The 18,541-nt window shown below is 42.2% G+C and overlaps 1 protein-coding gene across 1 annotated transcript in view; it reads right to left on the minus strand.

The window, feature by feature from the left end:
- Positions 1-18,541, minus strand: part of LOC137653415 (nuclear exosome regulator NRDE2-like) — a 162,823-nt gene that overhangs the window by 70,886 nt on the left and 73,396 nt on the right. The window contains exon 5 of the mRNA XM_068386781.1: positions 16,142-17,152. Coding sequence (XP_068242882.1) covers positions 16,142-17,152 — 1,011 coding nt within the window. The remainder of the gene's footprint in view (positions 1-16,141; positions 17,153-18,541) is intronic.

An 18,541-nucleotide genomic window follows, 5' to 3' on the forward strand; every position in this document is an offset into this window, starting at 1 on the left:
TCAGACGTTTAGGCGAACGAGGAGCAGCAGTTACAAAAAGATCCGGACGAAGATCCTTAAAAAAATCATCATGATTTAATGAAAGTCAATAGGAGGCTAAGCAGCTTTAGGCTCCTCTCCATCTGACAGAGTCCTCAAGGGAATATCAGTGGGAGGGAGAACAGCAACTTCCTCATCTACAGGAACCTTGTCCGATAAAAGCTGAGTCTCTTACTGGTGCATTAGTAGCGGACCAGAACGCAACGTCATGTAACTGCTTGACAGTCTGTGAACTGTCAACAACTGAACTGTCAACCACAACAGGTGCGTGAGGATGCACAGCGTCCACTCGAGACTGCTTTGACTGCCTAGACTGAGCAGTCAAAACAACTCTAGAATGCGGAGGTTGACGCACAGCGTCAAAACAAGTCAACTCCGATTGTTAGTGAACGTCTTGAACGTCAACAGGAGCATCAGCCAGTGGCCTAACGTCCAAATGCGGCTGAAAAACCACACGAGACCGCATCGAGTGTGGTTCTAAACAACCTGACTGATGTGACTAAGCTACGCCAACGTCAACAGTAAGCACAAAGGAACGTTAGGTTGGCTGAAAGCCAGGATATCGATGAGATAAACGGCTAGATTCAACGGACTAATCGGCAGAATAGTCTTCCATAAGGGAGGCAAGCATATACTGCATGTTTTGCCATACAACCCCTTAAGTATCAACGGAAATGGTTGTGGTAATAGACGAGGGTAACGTCTGTGACCGCAACACTTTGCCTACAAAAAAAGACTCTCGGAGTCTGTGTTACGCTTTTGTTAGGCGGCGAGCAGTTATCCGATGACTGCATAGGGTCAGAGCTGTCCTAATGGCTGTAACCAGGACGCTGGACCTGTCCTGAAAGGACTGACTTTCGCTTAAGGGCTCCGAAACCTTGTGATAGGTTTCTTATGCGAAAAGCCTACGGATGGCGAGGAGAAACAACGTCTCTCTCGTCTTATGGTAGGGGAGATCTTGGTAAGATACACCCGATACCATAGAGGGAAAACGTCTGTTCATTGGTCAAGGCCTCTCGAACCCATAAGTCGTTTGACATTACTTCTCCCCTGGGCTTGGGAGCTTGTAAGAGGTCCCGGACTAGGTGAACGACAGGCACGAACAGACGAACCCTCGGACGCAACACTGTAACACTTTGCGCATATCACTTTATCACTTCGATTTTCTGTTTTGCACTTATTTCTACCTGAAACACGCAATTCTACCCTTCATTAAAAGGTAGTAATTGTGAAATTAGTCGTATAATACAAGCTCATAATACCAGCAAAAAACAGAAAACATATTTTAAGATAAAAAATTCAGTGGCTGGGAAAGAGACTAAACACTAGTTCATATAACTACGTTTTCAATCTCTCACCGCACATAGCCTGGGGACGAGAATAAAAACCTAAAACGTTTTATCCTTCCTCCCCGTACAGCGACTAGGGACGTAAGTAACACGAGAACAACGTTACCCGCTTGAACGGAACGTTTTCTCTCCTCTCTCTCCCTCCGTCTCTATCTCTCTGTCTCTTTCTCTCTTGATTTCGCACCTAAGAGAAGAGCCCAATTATATATCGTCAAAAAAACATGTTATTTGACTAAAGGAAAAAACTGAAAGGTTTTTCAAATAAAAAGTTCCTTTAAATTAGAATTTAAAACATTTAAGCTAAGAAAGAATGAACAAAACGTCAGAATCGATTTACTCTTACTGCAAAGTGAAACCGTGATACACTCTCTCTCTATCGTAACGATAGAGCGCATGTTGAACGTCCTGAACGTCAACAACTGCGTAGCATAAAAAACTAAACGTTAGTTCATCTTTGAAAACAGTACGAAGACTATCAAAGAAATTCTTTCATAAAAAATTACATTTAAAAAGTTTTAAATCCTTAGCTCTTTAAAAGCTAAAAACGATATAAAGGGCTCAACGTTGATTAACTTCGGTTTCCAAGTTAGGACCGCCTACTCTCAGGAAAGTTCTATATAAACAAAGCATTAAAATTTATTTTTATGTTTATAAAAAATGGAAAGTTAATCGAAGAGGCCTAATAAAGGCGGAGAGATATAAAATATATATAGGAAAATCTATAACGTGATAAGATAATTACTAAAAGCCTAAACACACTTCCGTCTAAGGGAAGGGTCGGCCATTTAAAAGTGAAAGAAAGTCCATACTCTCTTTGTCACCATAATTAAATCTATCCAAAACGAGTTCAAGTTTTAAGATGAAGATAAAACACCTGCATAGCGAAAGCTCAAAACTAGAATAGTGTACTTCACCAAATAGTTGTGAAAACAAATCCAGTTAGCAACAGCGAATTAGTAGGTCTTTCCGGTAGCCCGACAGAGAGAAAATTGAGTTCTTTGTTTACAATGAGTAATGGGTATCTGAACGACAGATGGCGCTGTGAGTACACCCCCTACCTGTGTAGCGATCGCTGGCGAATTTTTACGTAGAGTTTTTCTGTCGAGCAACAGAGTTGCAGCTATTATAATCACCGGCTAAGTTAAATATTGAAAAAATTATATCTAAAAAGTTTTAAATCCTTAGCTCTTTAAAAGCTAAAGACGATATAAAGGGCTCAACGTTGATTAACTTCGGTTTCCAAGTTAGGACCGCCTACTCTCAGGAAAGTTCTATATAAACAAAGCATTAAAATTTATTTTTATGTTTATAAAAAATGGAAAGTTAATCGAAGAGGCCTAATAAAGGCGGAGAGATATAAAATATATATAGGAAAATCTATAACGTGATAAGATAATTACTAAAAGCCTAAACACACTTCCGTCTAAGGGAAGGGTCGGCCATTTAAAAGTGAAAGAAAGTCCATACTCTCTTTGTCACCATAATTAAATCTATCCAAAACGAGTTCAAGTTTTAAGATGAAGATAAAACACCTGCATAGCGAAAGCTCAAAACTAGAATAGTGTACTTCACCAAATAGTTGTGAAAACAAATCCAGTTAGCAACAGCGAATTAGTAGGTCTTGCCGGTAGCCCGACAGAGAGAAAATTGAGTTCTTTGTTTACAATGAGTAATGGGTATCTGAACGACAGATGGCGCTGTGAGTACACCCCCTACCTGTGTAGCGATCGCTGGCGAATTTTTACGTAGAGTTTTTCTGTCGAGCAACAGAGTTGAAGCTATTATAATCACCGGCTAAGTTAAATATTGAAAATTCATAAGTCTTTACTCTTCCGACAGCTTAAGATCTGTCTCACCACAGTGTGAGAAAGCTTTTGTAATTAAAGTCTATAAGAAATGATAGAACGTTTTAGAGATAGGTAGCGCAGGCTTCTTGACTGCACACCAAAGAGCCTCTGAATAGTCTCTTAACTCCTTTAGTCCTGTCCTGGTAAAACTTCATTGTTTTAATCGGACAAAAAACTCTGCTAAACTCTTCACAAACCATATCCGAGAGAATAGTGATCTCAAAAGATTTAGGCCATGGATGAGAAGGACGTTTGTTTATGACCAAGAATCCAAGTTGCAAGGCGCATATGGCTTACCCATTTCTGAAGTCCATGTTCTTGCTAAAAGAGTGAACTTCACTGACTCTCAACTTTTGCCAGACTTACTAAGAAAAGTCTCCAAAGTCAGATCTTAAAAAAGAAACCGAGTGTAAAGGCTCGAATCTGTCACTACCGCGGAATTCGAGAAACAACTTCTAAATTCCAGGCTAGCGAATCTTGCTGACGCTTCTTAGTCATCTCAAACGATCTGAGAAGATCTAGAAGGTCTTTATTTGATAGATCCAATCTCCTGCGTCTGAAGACAGCTGCATGCATACTCCTGTACCCCTTGATGGTCGAGGAGGAAAAAATGTGCTTTCTTCTAAGGTCTAAGAAGAAATAGGCCACTTGTGTTTTAGAGTTACTAAATGAAGAGACTGCTTTAGCTCTACACCACTCTCTAAAACCTCCTATTTGGGCTGCAAAACCTTGAGGTAAAAGTCCTTTGTACAAGCAATAGCCCCAGCTGCCTCCTTCAAACAACCCTCTAGATCTTAGGGGTTTTCTGAAATACTGGAGGCAGCCAGACCTAAAGCTTGATGGTTAAAAATAAGACGTTCGCCGTCCTGACACGGGGAAACGGTCCGATGGCATGCTTCTCAACATGCTGTGAGAGAGAGTCAAGATCTATACCGCCTCCCGAAACGCGTCCAAATCGGTCGCAAGAAACCGATGTTGAAGCTAGGCTTGTTGAAAAGAAGCATCAACAACGTGAACCTCATAATGTGAGGTTAAGACCTGATCGCGTGTAATCAGCGAGTGTTCAACATAATTTAAGCCGAAAGCTTGGCGCGAGGGAGCGTTAGCTGCGTGGCCAGAGAGACGCGAAGGAGAGACAACAATCTGTCTATACTGCTGTGAGAAAAAGACTTGACAGTATGCGTCTAGCATGCGACCAGATTGTCGCATGTGTTTGCATTGCCGTAAGGTGTCAGCGTGCTGTATGCGTTCACCTTGCTGTGAGGATACAGCGCTCTGTATGTGTCCAGCATGTTGCAAATCTACAGCGTGCCACGAGGAGGCGACAGCATCACGTCCGGTCAGTGGCGCAAAGAAGCAACTGTCTGTCTATCATAACGTGGGGAAAAAACCTGACTGACCTTATCCAGCATATGTCCAGGCTGACACATGCGTCTAGGTTGTTTGAGATTTCATAATGATCAGTTTGCCGAGAGCTGTCCGCGTGTAGCATGCGTCCGCATGAGTGGTAGTTGCGTGTCCCGCAGACCGCGAAGGTGAGACAACTTGTTGAAAGGATCAACTTTGACTGTCAGAATCCAGCATACGACCAGACTGGCGTTTGTGTCTGCGACTGCATAAAGGAGAGACTAGAACTGGCATCTGCGTCTGCGTGAGGGAGAGACCAGACTGGCGTCTGCGTCTGCCGTAAGGGAGAGACCACACTGCCACATGCGTCTACTCTAATGCTTCCCGTAACACGAGCTGATCTCGGAGAACTACGCTGTCTGATACTATTGGAAGACTGTTTTCTTGGTCTATGATTGTCCTTAGATTCTATTAGGAGAAATTTTTCCCCCCGAGAAACGTAAACGCCAAAAGAGATGAAATTGACCTCTTTTAGCTCGGACAAAATCTACACTTGCGGGGCACCGTATACGCCAACTCAAGCGTGAGCGATCGCTGTGAGAGATCATCAACCGTAGTCCCGTGAGAGACCTGGGAAAGTCCTTATGACATTTCCAGCGAGCCATGTGCGCGACCTGAACTTATCTAATGCTGCGAGGTATTGTCAACAGTAATCGATAGTCCTCAAAGGAAAGTACTAAACATTCCCCCAATCTGGGGGAGGAGAAGAAGAGTGAAGAGAAGTAAACTGAGCACCTTTTCCCTCGATGAACTACGTGTCTTACACGATTTTCGGTGCTGACACGTCGCCTTCTTCCGAAAAGAAAACCTCCGGGGAACATTAGATAGTGCAGGATAGGTTATTAGGAAACATATGACTCCTGAACGATCTTGGACGTATTGGTTGGTGACTACCAAGTCCAGGTTTTGCGTCCTTCGACGAGGACAAACTCTTTCTTCCCGGAAAATGCGTAAGATTCCAAAGGAAGAGCTAGGATTGTATGCGACTTGTCTGACTTCAGCTTCTCTCGTCGAAGAAAACACGCTCGATTGCTTCCAGCTAAACCATCGCAACACGCCTGCTGCGAGGGAAAGTCCTGTTCGCGTGCGTTCATGACGAGTAACTTCCTAGTCTAGTAGAAAGGGAAAACGTAAAACGCCATCCTCGTCAGGGAACTGCGTCTTATTACGCAGAAAAATGTCACAGGATCCGTAATATCATAGCGATGACGAACTGATCGCTTTAAAACATTCAAACTTCGCTCTTCTCAAGAGACTACGTCACATGGTTGTGACGTCATAGTTCTTCAATCGTAGGCAAAGAAAACAGCTTTACTTCGTCATTCTAAAGCGGAGAGGGAACGTCTTGGACTGCATCGACAGGATCTCTCGGTGGAACATACGTTTAACGCAAAAGGTCCGCGGTATACCTCAGCCTTCCGACATTCCTTCTCCCAGGGTTGGGAAGTAAGGAAGAGGTGTAGGGCTAGGAGTAAGACGGACACGAACAAACACATCCTCCAGTGCACTGTGCTATTTTTATGAGTCACTGAACAATAGCGTTTTTAACTATAATACATTAAATCATAAATGATCTGCCCGTGGTGGGAGATATACTCTTACGCTCTATTCTCATAAAGGCCTTAATGCACTTCCTGCTGTTGCAGCTGCAGGCGCTGCTGCACCAACCTCTACAGTTAGGTTCGTTAGGCTGCATTGAGGACAAGTTATTGCCCTGACCTTTCAGCACTGTCTCTTTATACTGTTACTCTTCTGAGAATGATTTAATGTTAATTTATTTATTTTCTTATTTCTTTACTAAGCCATCTTTCCCTATAGGAGCCCTTTGGGTTAAAGCATCTTGCTTTCTCAATTTGGGTTGTAGCCTGGCTAGTAATAATAATAAAATAAATAGACACACTTACAACGCAACTAGCGAATAACTCTGAAGTCGGAACGAGGAGCAGCAGTTATAAAATAAAAGGGAAACTCTTCCGAAAAACTCTCATGAGCTTCTGAAAGTCACTCCCATCCTCATACAAGACTCTATCCTAGGTAGAGAAGTCCTGATTCCTAGGAGTCCACTCCTTAGGAATCTGAATTCTGACCTCAATGCTTAGAGGTTTTAATTCTAGCTCTCCCAACCAAGAATAAGCCCAGTAGGCCTTGGTCTGAGAATATAATATCTTTCTAGTTAAGATTTATTTCTTAATAAAGCACCTGGCGCAACAATGTCCCAACGTTAGACGTTCATGGTCATGTCGACATCAAAGTCTATTGTCATAGGTAGCGAAGTGTCTGCACTGACGCTCCGCTCCGCTGATGCTCCGGCCCGCTACCGCGTTTGACTGACTCTGCTGTCTGTCATGTTGCTTGGTAGCATGCTTTGCTGCCTGGCGATCATCGGCGCGCCTGGATAGACTGACAATCAACGCTATGAGCAGTCGGTTGGCGTTGAGAAACAGGTACTGTACTCGAAGCGATGCATCCCCTTCTCCCACCGTTGAACACTGCGGCTGGTAGGCCGCCTATGCGACAACGAGTCATCACCGGAATAGGCAGGTCGCCTGTGCGACACCGTGTCAAAACCGAATCGTGACACCCAAGCGCACTGCCAACGGCAGGCTGAAAAGACTGCATAAACGAAGATAGTTGCTGTTTCATGTCTAACAGCAAAGACCAATTAAGATCAATCTTAAGCGACATGTATGCAGCATTTTTAAACACGAACCCGCCTTCTTCGTCGATTCCATAGCGCTCCCCACTGTCTGGAGACGATCATCCATCTGGTGGAAGCAGCGGTACCACATCAGGGCTGCATGAATCATAACACATGAAGAATGATTCTAATCTTGTTTTCAACTTCGGGCCTGAAGCGCGTCCTCGCTTAATGTTAGAAAACACTTTTACCTTGCTTTACCTATAGCGACGGTGAGTGTTCTGGGGATCGACAGAAAATGCTCGAGGGAACTTCTGTGCGGGTCTTATAAGACTGTAACCCCAGGCTACGGCTCTCGATTCCGTTCGCCGTTCGACTTAACTTCTCCCCTGGGTCCGGGAGCTTGAAAGAGGTCTAAGGCTAGGATAACGACAGGTCCGAACAGAAGCACCCTCCAATGAATCGAATAAAATTTACTGCACTAATTTAGCACTAAAAATTTGCATTTTACTCTTTGGTAAAAATGATATTTTCACAATTATTTAAAAACCAAAGTATACACACTCTCAAACAAAATGATCCCCAAGAGAGAGACTTACTATTCTGTCAATGGTTTGAATGGGAATGCAAAAGTCACTGAATCCCATATAAACGCAACAAAATATTAAATATAAAACATTACCTTAATAGATATAAGAAAAGAATATTTCTATAAATCAAAACAAACCCTTATATTAAGGGGTTCCAATAAAAGGCGAATTATCACCCGTAACCATTGAAACATCTATAATTATTATACGAACAATTTTAGTATTCCAAAAACCAACAAGTAAACAACGATACACAGAATCGTGAGCTACATCGATTGTCAAGAATACTACATCGTATATACATTAATTGAACCATAATCCTTTAATCTTGACTCAAGAAAAATACTGAAAGGACTAATTAATTTCAAAATAATGTTCCTTTCATCTAGAAAAACTTTAAAACTTGAGTTTGTAAGAAGAATGTACTATTCATAAAAATCGATACAAAGAGAAATCGTAATATCGTAACGATAGACTGAAAACTGCGTTACATAAATAACCTGAATGCTAGTTACTCTTTGAAAACAGATCTAAATTTATCCAAAGAAAACCCATTAAAAGGACAAAAATTTTCTTAAAATAACAAAATCCTTTAAATCATAACTTAATACTTCGAAAGAAAGTACAGTATTCACTTATCATTCTTTGTAAAAAGGCAAGTCAGAAGTTTTGCTTACGTCATAAGGCTGTGACGTCATCAATGGCTAGATGTTTACATCTCGCCCTTATGCTTTCATTAGGTTTAAAATAGGTTGAAAAATTTATAATCCTACCTTTTAAGTTATAAACACTTGATCACAGATCAAACAAATAAATAAGCGAATGCCAGAACCCAAAAATTAGATGTACATCACCAAAATACTGATAAAATCCAGGTTAATCATGACTGAATTCCAATACTTGTGCTCGTGAGAGCGACAGGGAAGGTCTGGATTGGTTGGAATAGTTTGGCCTGTCTACCGCCAGGGCGCTAGTGTACTGTACACCTGGCATATCTGCGATTGCCACGAGATTTTGAATTTCTGTCGGAGCGTCCAAGGGACTATAGCCATTCTTATATAACCAGCGGGTAAGTTTTATGTTTAAAAATGATATTTTAATTATAAAATAAATTTTTGAATATACTTACCCGGTGATTATATAAAGCTGCAACTCGGTTGCTCGACAGACAAACTCTACGGAAAAAACTCGCCAGCGATCGCTACACAGGTTGCGGGTGTGCCCAACAGCGCCATCTGTCGACCAGATACCCAGCTCTTATGTAAACAAAGACTCAATTTTCTCCTCGTCCCACTGCGTCTCTATTGGGGAGGAAGGGAGGGTCATTTAATTTATATATTCACCGGGTAAGTATATTCAAAAATTTATTTTATAATTAAAATATCATTTTTAAATATTTAACTTAGCCGGTGAATATATAGCTGATTCACACCCAGGATGGTGGGTAGAGACCAGTAATATATGTTTACATTTTATGAGCTAAGAATTTTTATTTCATTTTAGAAGTTATCAAAATAACAAAAACAAAATAAATAGGTACCTGGTAAGGAAGTCGACTTGAACAATTACTCTGCCTTTTAAGTACGTCTTCCTTACTGAGCCTCGCGATCCTCTTAGGATGCTGATCGACCCCTAGGAGCTGAAGTATCAAGGGTTGCAACCCATACAACAGGACCTCATCAAAACCCTAATCTAGGCGCTCTAAAGAAATGACTTTGACCACCCGCCAAATCAACCAGGATGCGAAAGGCTTCTTAGCCTTCCGGACAACCCATAAAAACAACATTAAAAACATTTCAAGAGAAAGATTAAAAGGGTATGGAATTAGGGAATTGTAGTGGTTGAGCCCTCACCCACTACTGCACTTGCTGCTACGAATGGTCCCAGTGTGTAGCAGTCCTCGTAAAGAGACTGGACATCCTTTAGATAAAAAGACGCGAACACTGACTTGCTTCTCCAATAGGTTGCGTCCATTATACTTCGCAGAGATCTATTTTGCTTAAAGGCCACGGAAGTTGCAACAGCTCTAACTTCGTGCGTCTTCACCTTAAGCAAAGCTTGGTCTTCCTCACTCAGATGTGAATGAGCTTCTCGTATTAACAGTCTGATAAAGTAGGATAAAGCATTCTTTGACATATGCAAAGATGGTTTCTTAACTGAATACCATAAAGCTTCAGATTGGCCTCGTAAAGGTTTGGTACGCTTTAAATAGAACTTAAGAGCTCTAACAGGGCATAAGACTCTTTCTAGTTCATTGCCTACGATCTCCGATGAGCTGGGAATATCGATAGATTTAGGCCAAGGCCGAGAAGGCAGCTCATTTTTGGCTAGAAAAACCAAGTTGCAGCGAACAGGTGGCTTTGTCTGCCGAAAATCCGATGTTCTTGCTGAAGGCATGAATCTCACTGACTCTTTTAGCTGTGGCTAAGCATACCAGTAAAAGTGTCTTTAGAGTGAGATCTTTCAGGGAGGCTGATTGTAACGGCTCAAACCTGTCTGACAAGAGGAATCTTAGCACCACGTCTAAATTCCATCCAGGGGTAGCCAAACGACGCTCCTTGGTGGTCTCAAAAGACTTAAGGAGGTCTTGAAGATCTTTATTGTTGGAAAGATCTAAGCCTCTATGCCAGAAGACCGATTATTATTATTATTATTATTAAATGCTAAGATACAACCCTAGTTGGAAAAGCAGGATGCTATAAGCCCAGGGGCCCCAACAGGGAAAATAGCCCAGTGAGGAAAGGAAATAAGGAAAAATAAAATATTTTAGGAATAGTAACAATATTCAAATAAATATTTCCTATTTAAACAATAAAAACTCTAAGAGAACAAGAGGAAGAGGAACTAGATAGAAAAGTGTGCCCGAGTGTACCCTCAAGCAAGAGAACTCTAACCCAAGGCAGTGTAAGACCATGGTACAGAGGCTATGGCACTACCCAAGACAAGAGAACAATGGTTTGATTTTGGAGTGTCCTTCTCCTAGAAGAGCTGCTTAACATAGCTAAAGAGTCTTCTATCCTTACCAAGAGGAAAGTAGCCACTGAACAATTACAGTGCAGTAGTTAACCCCTTGGGTGAAGAAGAATTGTCTAGTAATCAGTGTTGTCAGGTGTATGAGGACAGAGGAGAATCTGTAAAGGATAGGCCAGACTATTTGGTGTCTGTGTAGGCAAAGGGAAAGAACCGTAACCAGAGAGAAGGGTCCTATGTAGTACTGTCTGGCCAGTCAAAGGACCCCATAACTCTCTAGCAGTAGTATCTCAACGGGCGGCTGGTGCCCAGGCCAACCTACTACCTGTAGCCCTTGATAGTGGGAGCTGAAAGGGATCATCCTTTTCTCAGGTATAAGAGAAAATCAGCTATTTGAGCTACAGAGGTACTGGTCGAGGATACAGAAACTGACTTGCACCAGTCTCGGAAGACTTCCCACTTCGATTGGTAGACTCTAATGGTAGACGCTCTCCTTGCTCTAGCAATCGCACTGGCTGCCTCCTTCGAAAAGCCTCTAGCTCTCGAGAGTCTTTCGATAGTCTGAAGGCAGTCAGACGAAGAGCGTGGAGGCTTTGGTGTACCTTCTTTACGTGTGGCTGACGTAGAAGGTCTACCCTTAGAGGAAGACTTCTGGGAACGTCTACTAGCCATCGAAGTACCTCGGTGAACCATTCTCTCGCGGGCCCGAGGGGAACAACTAACGTCAACCTTGTCCCTTCGTGAGAGGCGAACTTCTGCAGTACCTTGTTGACAATCTTGAACGGTGGGAATGCGTAGAGATCCAGATGTGACCAATTTAGGAGGAAGGCATCTATATGTATTGCTGCTGGGTCCGGGACTGGGGAGCAATAGATTGGAAGCCTCTTGGTCAGCGAGGTTGCAAAGAGATCTATGGTTGGTTGGCCCCAAGTGGCCCAAAGTCTCTTGCACACATCCTTGTGGAGGGTCCATTCTGTTGGAATTACTTGCCCTTTCCGACTGAGACAATCTGATATGACATTCAAGTTGCCTTGGATGAACCTTGTTACTAGGGAGATGTCTTGACCTTTTGACCAGATGAGTAGGTCCCTTGTGATCTCGTACAACGTCAGTGAGTGGGTACCTCCTTGTTTGGAGATGTACGCCAAGGCCGTGGTGTTGTCTGAGTTTACTTCCACCACTTTGCCTCGAAGGAGAGACTTGAAGCTTTTCAAGGCCAGATGTACTGCCAACAGCTCCTTGCAGTTGATATGCATGCTCCTCTGACTCGAGTTCCACAGTCCTGAGCATTCCCGACCGTCTAGTGTCGCGCCCCAGCCCACGTCCGATGCGTCCGAGAAGAGAACGTGGTTGGGAGTCTGAACAGCCAGGGGAAGACCCTCTCTTAGGTTGATATTGTCCTTCCACCAAGTCAGACAAGACTTTAACTTTTCGGAAATCGGGATCGAGACCGCTTCTAGCGTCTTGTCCTTTTCCCAGAGAAAAGCTAGATGGTATTGAAGAGGACGGAGGTGTAGTCTTCCTAGTGATATAAATTGTTCCAGGGATGACAGCGTCCCTACCAGACTCATCCACAGCCTGACTGAGCAGCGTTCCTTCTTCAGCATCTTCTGGATGGATAGCAGGGCTTGATCTATTCTGGAGGCTGATCGTCTTGTTGTTCAGCAACGTCCTCATCAGATAGTTCCTCATCCGAAAACTGATGAGGAAACGGCAACGGAGTGGGCAACGTCTGGCTCGCTGAGTCCGGTCGCACTGGTGCATGCGTGACAGAGCCGGATGCAACATCATGGAACTGCTGCACAGTCTGTGAACTGTCCACAACCATGGGTGCGCGAGGAAGCACAGCGTCCACCCGAGACTGTCTAGACCGTCTGGGTTGTGCAGTCAACACCATACCGGGTTGCTGAGGTTACCTCTGCTGGTTGTTGAACGTCCTGAACGTCAACAACCACCTCCGAGCGTCGCTTAACGTCAACATGCGGCTGGCAACCCACACTGGGTCGCCTCGGTGGAGGAACCACCTCAACTGGTAGACGCGAGAAGGTTACCTCAGCGTCAACAGGACGCACAACCGACCGGTTGGAAGGTTGTTGGCCAGAAGGTTCGGCAGCAACCTTCTCCGCATTAAAGTCCTCTATCAAGGACGCAAGCTTGGACTGCATGTCTTGCAGCAAAGCCCATTTAGGGTCTACGGGAGCAGGTGCGGCAACAGACGGGGTTAGCGACTGAGGCGGTACCGCTTTCCATCCCTGAAAGCCTTGTTTATGCATGACAATTGTAAAGCAAAACATCAAAGGCTCGAAAACAGTTGTGAAGTTGACCTGTAAAAAACTTGGAGCGTCTCCTGGCCAGGCGCCAGGGAGAGTCTACGAGATTTGAGAAGTCTATCTGGGCAGAGGCATGAACTCCCAAGCCGAGAACTTCTCTCGTGTCATATCAGACTCTCGCTCTATAAGCCAGTTTAAAAGAAGGGAAAGCAAAGGCTGTATCCCCCAAACTCCTCCTGGTGATAAACCAGTCGCCTAGCAAACGTAAAGCTCTCTAGGAGAGCGAGAGAGCACTAGCTTATAAACAACGGCTTCGAAGTAGCTAGGCCTAGTGTAAGCTCTGACGTTTAGGCGAACGAGGAGCAGCAGTTACAAAAAGATCCGGACAAAGATCCTTAAAAAAAATCATCATGATTTAATTAAAGTCCATAGAGGGATAAGCAGCTTTAGTCTCCTCTCCGTCTGACAGAGTCCTCAAGAGAATATCAGTAGGAGGGGGAACAGCAACTTCCTCATCTACAGGAACCTTGTCCGATAAAAGCTGAGTCTCAAGCAAGGGAGAGACCTACCGTGGTGGCAATGTTTTACAAGCAGAGTCCACACGCACTGGTGCATTAGTAGCGGACCAGGACGCAACGTCATGTAACTGCTTGACAGTCTGTGAACTGTCAACAACTGAACTGTCAACCACAACAGGTGCGTGAGGACGCACAGCGTCCACTCGAGACTGCTTTGACTGCCTAGACTGAGCAGTCAAAACAACTCTAGAATGCGGAGGTTGACGCACAGCGTCAAAACAAGTCAACTCCGATTGTTAGCGAACGTCCTGAACATCAACAGGACCATCAGCAAGTGGCCTAACGTCCAAATGCGGCTAAAAATCCACACGAGACCGCATCGAGTGTGGTTCTAAACAACCTGACTGACGTGACTTAGCTACGCCAACGTCAACAGGAAGCACAAAGGAACGTTAGGTTGGCTGAAAGCCAGGATATCGATAAGATAAACGGCTAGACTCAACGGACTAATCGGCAGAATAGTCTTCCATAAGGGAGGCAAGTATATTCTGCATGTCTTGCCGTACAACCCATTAAGGATCAACGGAAATGGTTGTGGTAAGAGACGAGGTTAACGTCTGTGACCGCAACACTTTGCCAACAAAAAAGACTCTCGGAGTCTGTGCTACGCTTTTGTTAGGCGGCGAGCAGTTTTCCGATGACTGCATAGGGTCAGAGCTGTTCTAATGGCTGTAACCAGGACGCTGGACCTGTCCTGAAAGGACTGACTTTCGCTTAAGGGCTTCGAAACCTTGTTACAGGTTTCTTATGCGAAAAGCCTTCGGATGACGAGGAGAAAAAACGTCTCTCTCGCCTTATGGTAGGGGAGATCTTGGTAAGATACACCCGATACCATAGAGGGAAACGTCTGTTCGTTGATCAAGGCCTCTCGAACCCATAAGTCGTTCGACATTACTTCTCCCCTGCTAGGGAGCTTGCAAGAGGTCCCGGACTAGGTGAACGACAGGCACGAACAGACGAACCCTCGGACGCAACACTGTAACACTTAGCGCAATATCACTTTATCACTTCGATTTTCTGTTTTGCACTTATTTCACTGAAATCGAAACTTTTACTGATTTCTACCTGAAGCACGCAATTCTACCCTTATCAAAAGGTAGTAATTGCGAAATCAGTCGAATAATGCAAGCTCATTAATACCAGCAAAAAACAGAAAACATATTTTAAGATAACAATTTCAGTGGCTGGGGAAGAGACTAAACACTAGTTCCTTCAAAACTACGTTTTCAATCTCTAACCGCACATAGCCTGGGGACGAGAATAAAAATTAAAAACGTTTTATCCTTACTCCCCGTACCGAGACTAGGGACGAGAGCAACTCGAGAACAACGTTACTCGCTTGAACGGAACGTTTTCTCTCCTCTCTCTCCCTCCGTCTCTAACTCTCTCTCTCTCTCTTTATCTCTTGATTTCGCACCTAAGAGAAGAGCCCAATTACATCTCGTCAAAAAAACATGTTATTTGACCAAAGGAAAAAACTGAAAGGTTGTTCAATTAAAAAGTTCCTTTAAAATAGAATTTAAAACATTTAAGCTTAAAAAGAATGAACAAAACGTCAGAATCGATTTACTCTTTCTGCAAAGTGAAACCGTGATACACTCTCTCTCTATCGTAACGATAGAGCGCATGTTGAACGTTCTGAACGTCAACAACTGCGTAGCATAAATAAACTAAACGTTAGTTCATCTTTGAAAAAGGTACGAAGACTATTCAAAGAAATTCTTTCATAAAATATTTCATTTAAAAAGTTTTAAATCCTTAGCTCTTTAAAAGCTAAAGACGATATAAAGGGCTCAACGTTGATTAACTTCGGTTTCCAAGTTAGGACCGCCTACTCTCAGGAAAGGTCGCATATAAACAAAACATTAATATTTATTTTTTATGTTTATTATAAATGGAAAGTTAATCGAAGAGGAAAATCTATAATTAATTTATAACGTGATAAGATAATTACTAAAAACCTAAACACACTTCCGGCTAAGGGAAGGGTCGGCCATTTAAAAGTGAAAGAAAGTCCATACTCTCTTTGTCACCAAAATTAAATCTATCCAAAACGAGTTCAAGATTTAAGATGAAGATAAAACACCTGCACTGCGAAAGCTCAAACCAGAATATAGTACTTCACCAAATATGATGGGAAAAACTCCAGGTTTCAACAGCGAGTAAAGTACGTCTTGTCGACACCTCGACAGAGAGAAAATTGAGTCTTTGTTTACATAAGAGCTGGGTATCTGGTCGACAGATGGCGCTGTTGGGCACACCCGCAACCTGTGTAGCGATCGCTGGCGAGTTTTTTCCGTAGAGTTTGTCTGTCGAGCAACAGAGTTGCAGCTATATATTCACCGGCTAAGTTAAATATTTAAAAACTTATTTTCATGACATAAAAAAAAAAAAAATTAAATTTGTTTAGCAATTTGATCTGTACTTGAAACAAAAAAAAACTTATGACATACCTTGGAGCTCTGGAGTCCCAAAATGCCTCAAACATAGCTATTTTGGCATCTAATGAAATGTCCTTAGACTTGGCATGTGGGGGGGCAAAGAGATTTAGCTCTATCAAAGCTTGAAATAGAGCAACTGACCTTTCCATATAACCAGCTTGCTTCCATACAAAGGCAACCTGGACTGTTACATCTATAAGGCACTTTCCCAAGTCCTTTGGTGGAGAATGAGTAATAAAAACACCATTTTTAATTTGCTGTAACTTTTCAGTGCACTTAGCAAAAGTATTTATGACACTCGTCACACTAAAAGATGTGAAACTAGTCTGCACAAAGGCCAAATATCGATGCCAGACTTCCAGCTTGTTTGGAAAATTAACGATGACTGTGCCCCATTCCTGCTTCATCTTCTTATCATCCCATATGTCTTCCCCTATTTTTAATCGTTCAAAATGCAAGTCTAATGATCTGATATTCTTTTTTATTGCTGAATCTAAGATTGATATTTTTCTTTCAGCCACTGCTTTTAAACTGGCTTTTCTCTTTTTTCCATTTTCCTCATCCTTAAAGAGGTATCTAAATGATTTATCTTGAAATCTCACAAACTCTAGCCATAAATCAGTATTAGAGGGCTCTCTACCAAGTCTCTCATTGTACTCCTTTGCCTTCTTTTGCCAGAAAGCACACTCTGCTTCTTCACTATTTTCAATTTTCTCCTCGTCATCACTATCAAATTCTGGAAATACCTCATCTGTTTTCTGCTGAGGATGATTTCCTGAAGTAATTTTGGTCCTGACTTCATTCAGTTCTGTGTATGTTAACTGTAGGGGAATATAACATTGAGTGTTATCATCACTATTTGCACCTGCAGGGGTCTTGTGAATTACAGCCTTTATTAACTCAGCATTTCCATATAATATCTTTCTTCCACGTCTCTTGAAGTACCTCAAAACTTTTCTAAGGCCAACATTACTTGGTTTAATAAAAATACTTCCTAACGTTCCCCTCGTTTTTAAATTGTACCTAAAACAAAAACTAATGACATTAATGGGAACAGCACATGGTTAAAATTCTATTGCCTCAACAAGCATACTATAGCATTAATATTTCTTGTAATAAAAGGAAATGAATTAAACTTGTCAAAAAATTGATGGCAAAAAAAATTGAAGTTTATATTTTTCAAGCTATAAAAACTTGAGTCCTTTAAAATCAGGAATTTATTCAGCGGAGCTAAATAATAGCCTATTATTATGTTTTCTTCATAAGGATTGGTCAAAAGAAATAGATAATTATATGGGTCATGTATGTCATATTGATAATAATTAAGAACAAACCCACTTTTGGTACCTATATGGAGGACAATTAAGTGACAACCTTTCCCCATAGGGGTCGAATCCTGGTTGAGGGCAAAGAGGTATAGTAGAGGCAAGGGTCATTCCACATGTATGCCCTGAGGTCAGCTTAACACCTGAGATATGAACTGGCAGCACTGTAAAATTTTTCTGCCACATTTAGAAATTTTTTGTTTTATTGTTATTAGAAGCTAGGAAATTAGGAGGGTATTTAATTATTGGCAAAAAAAATTATCATAAACCAATTATACTTGTGTTGTATATCTTTGGCTGGCTTCATATACCATATAACAGGAGAGGGAATACTTAATTTAGCAGCGCCGATCACCGGCCAAGCCCTGCCCAACTCGCCATCAAAGAATCGATAGAGTATGTTCCTAAGAAACTAAATTACAGACAGTGAAGAGTACATCTACTATGGATTTACATCAATCCTCGCTGATGGCATCAAGATACCTGTACCGTGCTTCAAATTGCTGGGGAACGATTCTATGAGGACTAGCAAGTTGAAACATCATCTGCTAAGTATTCATCCACAGTATGCTAACGAGACCCCATTTTTTTTAGGGCCATGAAAGGAGTTTGGGAAAACAAAAACTGGAATTAAGTGGTGGTTTAAAACAGATTTCAAGCGTAGTTGAAACATCTTACGAGGTTGCCCTTGAAATAGCGAAGCAAAGAAAGCCCCACACCATTGATGAAACTGGATGCACTTGTGTAAATATATAAAAATGTCTTTTTAGCGATAACAAATAATCTTTATTAAAAGTAATTATTTGAAACATGAAATATAGATGTTCTAATAGCCAAACATAACCATATAAATTTCAAAAATTTCAATTACGAGGTCGTGAGTTAGGTCCATTGAAAGGGGACCGGGTAGTTCAAAGATACTAGCGATTACCAGAGATTTTGCATGGCTGTTAAGGAAGGACGCTTCAGTGAGATAGTCATAGGCATATAGGGGCACTAGACCAACCAAATATGTTATTTTGATAATAAAATAAAGTTTTTAATATACTTACCCGGTGATTATAATAGCTGCAACTCTGTTGCTCGA

Source organism: Palaemon carinicauda, chromosome 14 (assembly GCF_036898095.1).
Source record: "Palaemon carinicauda isolate YSFRI2023 chromosome 14, ASM3689809v2, whole genome shotgun sequence".
NCBI classification, from domain to species: Eukaryota; Metazoa; Arthropoda; class Malacostraca; order Decapoda; family Palaemonidae; genus Palaemon; species Palaemon carinicauda.